Below are 12,568 nucleotides of genomic sequence, written 5' to 3'. Positions count from 1 at the left end.
CAATGGCCTGGAAATTCTTTCCGAGTGGTAAACTGGGATAATTATAGAGCTCATCTCATTTATTGCTTGTCTTACAAGGATCACTTTCCTTCATCAACCTTGAAGAGACAGCCTTGGTGGACAAGGCCTCTTTTTTTAAAAATACTTTTTGAGGTTATCAAAAAAGCTTTAAACATCAATACTAGTATACAATTCTATGAAAGGAAAAATGGCATCAGGTAGAAAATAAGAGGCAAGTGCATTTGGTTTTACCTAAGTGTTGACATTTTTAGAACTTACATTAAACACAGTAGATTTGGGAGTCTTTTGGAAGGAGGAAGAGGAGGAAAAGGACAAAATAATCCTATCTATATTCCCTGAGAAATATATTTCACACTCCATTGCAATTTAGAAATGAAATGTCCCTTGTCTCTTAGAGAACTGAAGAGTTTATTATTACTAGCATATTCAAGGAGAACAGTGAAAGATGAGATTAAAGAGATAAAGCTCATAATACCATACTTGCTTGTTATAATAGAGTATGGTATCATTTTTTTTATCCTTATTAAATTTCATCATTCAACTGATATTCCCAATCTATTAAAATTGTTGAAAGTCTCATTTTAAGGTTCAACTTGATATTTGTTAATGTACTGCATTATTTGCATCCTCCACACTTACATTATCTGCAGATACAGCTTTATCTGAATTTTTGTTTTTGTTTTTAGGGCTGTACTGTGGGATATGGAGGTTCCCAGGCTAGGGGTTGAATCGGAGCTGCAGCTGCTGGCCCACGCCGCAGCCACAGCAACATGGGATCCAAGCCACATCTGCAACCCATACTGCAGCTTGCGGCAATGGCGGATCCTTAACCCACTGAGCAAAGCCAGGGATCGAACCCACATCCTTATGGATACTAAACAGGTTCGTTACTGCTGAGCCACAATGATATCTCCCTTTATCTGAATATTTGATAGTTTACTTGAGCAAAGCTCAGGGTAAACACTGAGGCATATCATAGAGATCTATTAATTTATCAGAAGGTTTTGTGAGCCTGGCTCAATAAAATGTCAAATATATCTAACTTCCATGTATCTAAAATTTATTATTCTGTAAGCCACATTATGACAAATCATCACAAATATACTATACACCCACCGTTTACTGGTCTGCCATAACAGGTACTACCTATTTCTTGAAATGAATTTATATGAACTGCAATCATATCAAAAAAATGAAAATATATCCTGACATGACTTGAATCCATGTGGCAGCTTGTAATTTTATGACTTCCTCTTCTAAGTAGGGAAAAATAATTACTTTAATAATCTATACTAAATTCTAGTTAAATTTTACTGATTCATAGACTCAATCACTTTTTAAAAATTATGATAAAATATACATTCAAATTGTACCATGTATGAGAATCCATTCCTTTTCAAGGCTGAATAATATTCCACTGTATGTATATAAGAATTTGTTTATCTATTCATTTGCTGAAGAACATTTGGTTTGTTTCCAACTTTTGGCTACTGTGAATAATGCTGCTAAGCATTGATGTACGAGTATTTGAATCCCTGCGTTGAAGTTTTTTGGGTTATACCCAAAAGTGGAATTGCTGTGATCATATGATGATAATTCTTTTTAATGTTTTGAGGAACCACCAAATTATTTTGCACAGCAGCTGTACCATTTTACATTCCCATCAGCTATGCACAATGGCTCCCATTTCTCCACGTCTTTGTCAATGCTTGTTATTTTCCATTTTTTTTAAATGACCATCTTAATGAGTGTCAAGTAATATCTCATTTTGGTTTAATATGAATTTCTCAAACGATTAGTGATGGTGAGCATTTTCCATATATGTTGGCCATTTGTGTATCTTCTTTGGCGAAATCTTTAAGTCCTTTGACAATTTTTACACTAGATTGTTTTCTTGTTGAGATATACCTGAGTTATAAAATATGGATATTGATCCCTTATCCTATATATTAATTGCAAATATTTTCTCCCATCCATGGGCTGTCTTTGCACTTTCTTGATAGTATCCTTTGATCATAAAAGTCAAAAAAATTTTATTATACTTGATTTACAATGTTCTATCAATTTCTTCTGTAAATCAAAGTGATCCAGTTATACATATACATATATATATATATATACATTCTTTTTTTTTTTTTGTCTTTTTGCCATTTCTTGGGCCGCTCCCACGGCATATGGAGGTTCCCAGGCTAGGGGTTGAATCAGAGCTGTAGCTGCCAGCCTACGCCTGAGCTACAGCAACGCTGGATCCAAGTCGTGTCTGCGACCTATACACCACAGCTCACGGCAACGCTGGATTGTTAACCCACTGAGCAAGGGCAGGGACTGAACCTGCAACCTCATCGTTCCTAGTCAGATTCGTTAACTACTGCGCCACGACGGGAACTCCATATATATACATTCTTTTTCTCATGTTATCTTCTATCATGTTCTATTTAATTTTGATGAAGTCCAATTACTTTTTCTGTTGATTGCACATTGGAGTTTTTTTTAAACAATAAAGGCCATGTTGATATCATTAGCATTTTCTTCAAACCTAATCATTCTTGGGCCTCATTTCTCTGCAAAACTTTTAGCATTGTTCCCTGGTTCTTTAAATGCTTCCTATGTTTTTTACATATGCTTTACAAGTTTGAGTTCTTATTAAAGAGTTTTTTTGTGTGCTCCACAATGCTTTTTATTTTTATTAAGGTTCCTCCTCATTTTCTTTTTAATTAAGGTCCTTCAAGATTCTTAAAAGTCAGAATTGAATTTTTGATGGTATTAATCCTCTCAAGTGGTCTACTTCCAAAATCTTACTCTCTGGAATGATATTTATCTCTTTAAAAAGTTTTAAAGTTTGTCTTCTTAAAGTCTAGAGCATTTATTAAGTATTGCCATTCTACTCTTTCCTAACTATAAAAAACTCTAGGTTCAAGTATCAGTTGCTTCAAAAGATTCTCAGATTACTAAACTAATGACCAGTTCTTTAATGCCATTTAAAGAGCTAGAGTTGTACATTTGGTAGGTACCTTCTTTACCTTTCAGAAAATAAAAATGAAAAAAGGAAAAATCTAAAACATGAATTTTAGTTAAATGAGACTTGTAGCAGATATCTAGAAGATTAAGGCTTTTACTGCTATTTCTTGCCACTATGTCAGTCTGTGAATCATTAAGAATGTTGCATTTCCTTCAACTGCTGAGTGCCTTGGAAGATATTCACACCGTATTATTTCCACAAATAACCCATAAATTACTTCCAGGTCAAATTTTATGTTATTCTAGGCAGACAACACAATTACCTCATTAAGATACAAAATCGATGAATATAATCAAACTATGTTAAAACCATAGACTTTAAGTCACAATGGACTTCTGAGGTAAATAATACAACACCTTCACTTTATACATAAAGACTGTGACAATCACGAAGGTTAATGATACTGCCCAGGTCGCATGAAGATAGACTGAAGGTCTCTCTCTTTTTCTATTTTATGGATTTTTAAAATCTACGGGTTAGACAGAAGCTATTAACACTACATAAGCAAAAAAAAGTAATTATTTTCCACTGATTTAGAATGAAAGAAAATAACTTATTGGTGAGAAGAAAAATTAGTTCATATTTATAAATGCTAAGGATGAGGGGAAGAGTTGACTGAAAAAGGTGATGAAAATGTTTTTATCTTGCCCTTGGTCATAGTGACATGACAGACATATATTTGCAAAAAGGTCACAAAAATGTATACTAAGAAGAGTGACTTTTACTATACTTAAGTTATAAACTTCAATAGCCTAATCCTTTAAAAGACTACTTTTTTACTGTATAAGAAATTAGTATACTCTGAAGGAATTACTGAAAATACTGGGTTAGAATGGTCCAAATTGAGGCAGTTTTACGGTGTAATTCTCAAGCATATCTATGCAAATATTTAGGTTTTATTTACGTATTTCTAAACATATACACAAATCAGAACCCAAACAACCAGGTACCATAAAATAAAAAAAGTTACTCACCGTCTCATTCCAAAAAGTATGTCAACATAAGGCATGACTTTCATCAATGATTCCTTGTAGAACTGACTAATAAATGGTGCAGACAGATTCAAAGTGAAAATTCTGTTGTTTTCAGAAGCATGGTGAGCCACTTTTAAAACTGACTCTGGGGAAACTGTGAGGAAAAAACCCTGCATAAAGAAGAAAATGGGGGTATTAGAAATATTATCTCCACAGAGTCACCCTCAGTGAGAATAAAAGAAATCTCTACATGATATAGGCTTTTGCATTTTGTGGCGATTTCCTTAACAACATGGTTATAAAATGCAAAGAAGAAAATAGTAGCATTTGATTATGAGAAAAGTTTATCGGAGTTCCCGTTGTGGCGCAGTGGTTAACGAATCCGACTAGGAACGATGAGGTTGCGGGTTTGGTCCCTGCCCTTGCTCAGTGGGTTAACGATCCGGCGTTGCGGTGAGCTGTGGTGTAGGTTGCAGATGCGGCTCGGATCCTGCGGTGCTGTGGCTCTGGTGTAGGCTGGCAGCTACAGCTCCGACTCGACCCCTAGCCTGGGAACCTCCATATGCCGCGGGAGCGGCCCAAAGAAATAGCAAAAAGACAAAAAAAAAAAAAGTTTATCATATGAGTAGCATTCTACTTTTTTTTTTTTTTTTTTTTTGCTGTACCCGAGGCATGCAGAGGTTCCTAGGTCAGGGATCAAACCTGTGCCAGAGCAGTGACCCGGAGCATAGCAATGACAACACCGGATCCTTACCCCAATATTCCATCAGGGAATACCAATGAGTACTATATGCATCATATTCTCCCATTACATCAGAGAACAAGACATGTATTTCAGAATTGTATACACAGTATTGAAAAGAATTCTGAAAATCTACATAAAAGTTATTGAAAGGTCTCATTCAGGACAATTATTACTTTTCGATTACAGAAAGGGTAACGAAAGCAGATTAGGTCCTTGTAGCTTCATACGAACAGTTTGGATTCTTGTAAGTGACTTGGTATTTATTTTAAAATGAAACTAGGTTACTAAAATGATAGTTTGTTAACCTTATAAAACATCTATATTGAATTTTTAAGGAAGGTCCTGAATTAGTATTTTGAAATAATGAGAAAATAATACAGTAATAAAATAAAAAAATATTCTCACTATAATTTCATGTCAGGAGAGTTATATTTTATTTTATTTTATTTTTTTTTTGGTCTTTTGTTGTTGTTGTTGCTATTTCTTGGGCCGCTCCCGCGGCATATGGAGGTTCCCAGGCTAGGGGTTGAATCGGAGCTGTAGCCACCGGCCTACGCCAGAGCCACAGCAACGCGGGATCCGAGCCGCGTCTGCAACCTACACCACAGCTCACGGCAACGCCGGATCTTTAACCCACTGAGCAAGGGCAGGGACCGAACCCGCAACCTCATGGTTCCTAGTCGGATTCATTAACCACTGCGCCACGACGGGAATTCTGAGAGTTAAATTTTAAAATGCTATTTAGCTATATCTTAAGTATTAGTAAGAGTCTTTTATATATTTATGCTTTCCAGATGCAAGAAAGTATGAGCAAAGACATGTATGCTCATGTAGGAAATTGGTTTCGATGATTCATAAGGAAATGAAGGAATATACAAAGGGCAGAAAAACATCAAATCGGAAAGGCCAGCTGAGTTAAGAATACAAAAGGCCTTGAGTGGTAGGTTAGGAGTCTATTAGGTGGGGTGGGGATGAATGATGGTAATGAAGTTTCCCTAGAGAGAAAGGAATAACAAGCTTACAAGAGAATTCAAAGGTTAATTTGGATAGCATTAATCAATAAATACCTGCATTTGGTTCTGTAAAGGGAAATCATACAAGGAGTATTACATATTGGACTCAGCAACTGTTTAAGATGTGAGTGACAAAGGAGAAAAGAAATCAAAAGATCATTAAGGTTTTAAACCTGGTTTTATTATTAATAGAAATAGAAAAATCCATAATAAGATCTGTCTTGGATGTCAAAGAAAGGGGGTCAGTTGTAGTCATATTACATTAGAGATGTTAAGGGAACTTCAAGTATATATCAGGAAGTTGGACTCAGGAGAAAGGTCATGGAGGAAGGTGATGGTAAAAGAAAGCTGTCATTCCCAAGAAAGAGAATGGAGAAAAACAGGAGGGCAAAGGATAAAACAGAGAAGAACAAAAGCCAGGGGAAAAAAGGAGAGGAAAAAAGTAGAATACAAGACAGATGGTCAAAAAACACAGGAAAAGATGTTCAACGTCACTAATTATTAGAGAAATGCAAATCAAAACCACTCTGAGGTCACCTTACACCAGCCAGAATGGCCAGCATCAGTCTACAAATAATAAACGTTGGAGAGCGTGTGGAGAAAAGGGAACCCTATTTACACTGCTGGTGAGAATGTAAATTGGTGCAACCACTGTGGAAAACAGTATGGAGATTTCTCAGAAAACTAATAATAGAAGTACCATTTGATTCAGCAATCCCACTCCTGGGCATCTATCCAGAGAAAACCATGACTCAAGAAGATACATGTACTCCAGTGTTCATTGTAGCGCTATATACAATAGCCAAGACATGGAAACAACCTAAATGTCCATCAGCAGAGGAGTGGATCAAGAAGATGTGGTACATACACACAATGGAATGTTACTCAGCCATTAAAAGGAAAGAAATAATGGCATTTGCAGCAACTTGGATGGACCTAGAAATTATCATGCTAAGTGAAGTTAGCCATTAAAAGGAAAGAAATAACAGTGTTTGCAGCAACATGGATGGACCTAGAAATTATCATGCTAAGTGAAGTCAGTCAGACAGTGAGACACCAACATCAAATGCTATCACTTTCATGTGGAATCTGAAAAAAGGACACAATGAACTTCTTTGCAGAACAGATACTGACTCACAGACTGAAAAACTTGTGGTTTCCAAATGAGACAGGTTAGGAAGTAGGGGGATGGGCTGGGGGTTTGGGATGGAAATGCTATAAAATTGGGTTGTGATGATCACTGTACAACTATAAATGTAATAAAATTAATCGAGTAATAAAAAAAGTAGAGTACAAGAAGAAGGCAAGTGGAAATAGAAGTGATGATAGAGAAATCCATCAGGGGAAATTTCAAGGATACTTAAAGGCACAGAAAGCTGTCAATAGGAGAGAGAAAAGGACTGAGCAAAAATCTCAGGATTTCATAATCAGGAGAAAGTACCTAAGGTATTAAGGCAAAAACAGTGGTTTAAAAAAAGAATGGTGAGATAGGGTAAGGATTATAAATTATTTGGGGAGCTTTACCAGTGATTAATAATGGAATCATCTAAAATTCACTGAGCAATTCTTATGTTCCAGGCACTATACTAAAAGTTGTATGTATATCAACTTAGTTATTTTTTCTTAACATCAAACCAATGAGGTGGATATGGTTATTACTCTCATTTTATGAATAAAGAAGGCATGATAAGAGTGTTAAGAAATGTTTCCCAGGTGACAACTTATATATAAATATATGACAGAGTTTGAATTCAAATGACTCCAGAGGTAATGCCTGTAGTTTGAGTAGACAATTTTAGGGGAAGAAAGGGAGTAGTGGAGTTGTTTTTAAGAACAGGGAAGGTGTGAGCATTTTTGCTCTTCAATGAGAAGGATCTAGTGGAGAAACAGAAGAATGAAGAAGCAAGAAAGGGAAAATAATTAGAGCAAAGGAACCAGAAGAAGTGAGGAAAATGACAATAAGAAGGGGAGAAGGGCTACCTTATAAATGTTATAAATAACCATGACAACACAAGGAAACTTTTTTTTTTTGTCTTTTTGCCTTTTCTAGGGCCGCTCCCTCGGCATATGGAGGTTCCCAGGCTAGGGGTCGAATTGGAGCTGTAGCCACTAGCCTACACCAGAGCCACAGCAATGCGGGATCTGAGCCGCATCTGCAACCTACACCACAGCTCACCGCAACGCCGGATCGTTAACCCACTGAGCAAGGGCAGGGACCGAACCCGCAACCTCATCGTTCCTAGTCGGATTCGTTAACCACTGCACCACGATGGGAACTCCAGGAAACTTATTTTAAAAGTTACAAAAAAGCTACTGAAAAACACGCTTATAACTGATGGGACAAACCACTTCTATCATGCAAACTCGAAAAGTTTAAAGGGAAAACATTTTGTCATTATTTTCAATCCTCAAAGTGAACATTAAAAGAATACTAAAAAATTAACTTTGTGGCAGGAGTCCTGTATATTGAGAGCCATCTTTAAAGAGTTTCTTGCACTTATAAATTCTGAGATATAAAGAGAAAATTTTATACTATAATTGTATCTTATTAAGGCACTGCTAATGAAATTGTAATAAAAATATTTTCTTATCATAGAAACATAAATTTTCACATCATTTAAAAATTCCGATCCATTGATTCTTTTTTTTTTCTTTTTCTTCTTTTTTGTTGTTTTGCCATTTCTAGGGCCGCTTCTGTGGCACATGGAGGTTCCCAGGCTAGGGGTCTAATCAGAGCTATAGCTGCCAGCCTACACCAGATCCACAGCAATGCGGGATCCGAGCCGCATCTGCAAACTGCTCCACAGCTCATGGGAACACCAGATCCTTAACCCACTGAGCAAGGCCAGGGATTGAACCTGCAACCTCATGGTTCCTAGTTGGACTTGTTAACCACTGAGCCATGGTGGGAACTCCACAATCCATTAATTCTTTACCAATATTCAACAGTTCTAAAAAATAACAAGTCTTAGGTAACATATTTAATGTTTTCATCTTACTTTCTTAACCCAATACCATGTGACTTGCAAACTATGAGCATCCAAGCTGCTTTACTATTTCTGTCACTTGGAGAATTAAAATGAACAGTTTATATAGCATCTTGCCTCCATAGTAATATGTATGTACTTGCTTTTTAGTCTTTCATATAAGGAGGAGACTTTAAAGCTCCCCTTCCCCCTACTTTTCCCCAAACTGTTTCAGCATGAAATAAAAACCTCCCAGAGCTAGCATTCTGCCAGCCATGGATTAACCACAGACAGCCATAGAATGGTCTACATAAATAGTAACCTGGTCAAATAATTAGGCTTCTCACCGACTTCAGACTCAAAATTTGATCTGTGCTAAAATACATCTGATTGTAATTTAAGGTACAGAACAGCATGCCCCTGGAGTCTAAATTTGGCCTCTTTCCAAATGTGTGTATATTGTGTGTTTTACTTTAAAATGCAACACAAGAGTATTGTGACGTGGACAGTATAACTTCAATTTTGTTAATTTTACAAAGAATACAACAAACTATCAGCTTTTAAATGAGGCAAATTCACAATTTAAATTAATTCCATTTTTGAATGGTCTCTTGTTTTTCTTTAAGTAAATATTTAGTATTTAAACAATTTAGGACTTGTGCTCTGTTAGACTGCAAAGACTTAAAATTGATGCCAACCATAATTTTTCTTCCTAGATTTATATCTTTTGCTAGGCCACATGATCCAGACTGTGGTATCACCAAGAATAAAAACAGTGCCATTATAAATTCACACCCCCTCCCATATCAGGTTTGTAATAAAAACAGACTAAGAGATTATATGGCTGTAGTTTATAAAAATACTCTATATAATCAACAAAAATCTTGTAATTTTCTAAGTAGGGATTTCAGTCAACACAAGAGTTAACCTTGCTACTCTTTGTCCCTATAAGCAGCCAAAAGGAAAACAGATTCCAACACTTAGAGGCTGAGTAATATTAATCAGAATTTAGGGTAAAGTGAGACACTTTTATCCACTAGAGTGGAAAATGAAACAAAACAAAAAGGCAGAAGTGGGAGGAATGGGGAAAGACCAAGGCAGAGCCAAAGAACCATTTTAGCAGAGACAGACCTAAAGCTTGGAAATCCCTAGTATGTAGATTTGTTATCATTCAACCACTCTGAGGACTTATCAGGGTTCCTACATTCATGGGGAAATGTAGGTAATTGAAATATTTAAAATACTAAAATAAAAGAAATGAAATTGCTCATTTAAAATCACATTGGAAATAAAATACCTAGGAATAAACTTAACCAAAGATGTGAAATCCTATGCTATGAAAACTATACAACACTGATGAAGGTAAATGAAGATAACACAAAAAATTATAAAGATGTTCTATGTTCAATGATTAGAAGAACTAATATTGTTAAAATGTCCATACTGCACAAAGCAAACTATAGATTCATTGCAATTGCTATCAAAATACCCAAGGCATTTCCCAAAGATGTAGCACAAATAATCCTAAAATTACATGGAACGAAAAAAGACCTCAAACTTCCAAAGCAATCCTGAAAGAGAAGAGAGCTGGAAAAATCGTGATCCCTGACGTCAGACTATACCATAAAGCTTCAGTAATCAAAACAGTATGGTATGGGCACAAAACCAGACACACAGATCAATGGAAGAGAAGAGAGAGCCAAGAAAGAAACTCATTAGTCAATTAATCTATGACAAAGAAGCAAGAATATACAACAGATAAATATACAACAGATATTTTGGTATTTGATGTTAGTAAATGCTCTAATTTTTTTTTTTTTTTTTTACACATAGCTGTTCGGTTTTCCCAGCACCACATATTGAAGAGACTGTCTTTTTATCTCTTGCATATTCTAAAAGACCTAAAAGCAAGATGGGATACCATAAAATTCCTAGAGAAAAATAATGGCAGAACAGTCTTGGACATAAATCATAGCAATAATTTTTGGATGCATCTCCTGAAGCAAAGGAAATAAAAGCAGAAGTAAACAAATAGGACTTAACCAAACTTAAAAGCTTTTGTATAGCAAAGGGAACCATGTACAAAACTAAGGACAACTAATGAATGAGAGAAAAAGTTTGCAATATATGATGGATAAGGGGCTGATATCCAAAATGTTATATAAAAAACTCATACAACCCACTAAATAAACAATCTGATTAAAAAATGGGAAGAAAAAAAAGAAGAAAAAAATGGGAAGAATGTATGAAAAGACATTTTTCTAAAGGAGATATACAGATGGACAATAGGCACATGAAAAGATGCTTAAAATGCTAATCTTCAGAGAAGTGTAAATCAAAAACATAATGAGATATCACCTCACACCTGTCAATATGGTTATCATCAAAAAGTCTTCACTGAATTCCCATTGTGGCACAGAGGAAACGAATCTGACTAGTATCTGTGAGGATGTGGGTTCGATCCGTGGCCTCATTCAGTGGGTCAGTGATCCATGAGCTGAGGTGATCCATGAGCTGAGGTGTAGGTTGCAGATGTGGCTTGGATCCCAAGTTGCTGTGGCTGTGGTGTAGCTCTGATTCAACCCCTAGCCTGGGAACTTCCATATGCTGCAAGTGCGGCCCTAAGAACAAAAACAAAAACAAAAAAAAGAAAAGAAAACAAAACAAAACAAAAAAGAAAACAAAACAAAAAAGCAAAAAACTCTTCAAATAACACATATTAGCAAGAATGTGGAGAAAAGGAGACACTTGTACACTGTTGGTGGGAATGTAAATTGGTGCAGCTACTTGGAAAACAGTACAGAGGTTCCTTAAAATACTAAAAACAGAACTACCACATGATCCAGCAACTCTAGCACTGATATACACCTGAAGAAAACAAAAACTGTAATTCTACTCTTGGGTAAATAATTGGAAGAAAATAAAAACACTAATTTGAAAAGATAAATGTACCTCAATGTTTACATTATTATTTATATTCACATTATTTACAATAGCCAATATATGAAAGCAACCTAAGTGTTCATCAAGTGATGAGCGGATAAAGAAGATGTGGAAAATTACTTAGCCATAAAAAGGAATGACATTTTTCCATTTGCAACAATGTGGATAGAACTAGAGACTTATGCTTAGTGAAATGTCAGACAAAGAAAGACAAATACTCTTAATATTTACACATGGAATCTAAGAAATAAAAGGAATGTATGTTAACAAAACAGAAACAGACTCACAGATGTAAAGAACAAAACAGAGATTACCAGTGGGGAGACAGAATGGGGGAGGGGCAAGGCAGAGGTATGGGATTCAGGGAAAAAAAACCCCTACCATGTATAAATAACCAACAAGTACAGCTCAGGGAAATATACCCATTATTTTGTAAAACTTTCAAGTAAAGTACAATCTATTACAAAACAGAATCAGTATGTTGTACCTGACATTAATGTAATATTGTAAATCAACCATAGTTCAATTAAAAAATAAAATATGTAAAATATTAAAAAAGAAACATGGTAGTAACTCAATGATGAAGATAGGTGAAATTAATATATTAATACTATCACTGGGAATGCAACTAAAACTGTTTTTTAGAAAATAATTTGGAAATACACATGAGGAACTATAAAAAAAATTCATACTCTTTGACCCATCTACTTAATGAGAGTCTACCTTAAGGAAATAATCTGAAATACAGAAAACATTCATTTAGGAACAGATCAGTATGCTATTTCACTGAAAACCTGGGAACAATGTAAATATTTAATAATAAAGGAATAAATAGTTAAGTAATAATTAGCATATATATCCACTCTAAATCTGGCTATTATTTAAAA

General features: G+C 35.4%; 1 protein-coding gene across 1 annotated transcript in view; it reads right to left on the bottom strand.

Moving 5' to 3' along the window:
• ADK (adenosine kinase) overlaps positions 1-12,568 on the bottom strand; it is a 479,816-nt gene that overhangs the window by 142,214 nt on the left and 325,034 nt on the right. Inside the window, 1 exon segment of the mRNA XM_047760818.1 lies at positions 4,011-4,184. Coding sequence (XP_047616774.1) covers positions 4,011-4,184 — 174 coding nt within the window.

Source organism: Phacochoerus africanus, chromosome 15 (genome assembly GCF_016906955.1).
Source record: "Phacochoerus africanus isolate WHEZ1 chromosome 15, ROS_Pafr_v1, whole genome shotgun sequence".
NCBI lineage: Eukaryota > Metazoa > Chordata > Mammalia > Artiodactyla > Suidae > Phacochoerus > Phacochoerus africanus.
Note: the sequence above shows the minus strand (reverse complement) of the source record. Positions and strands in the feature narration are given on the sequence as shown.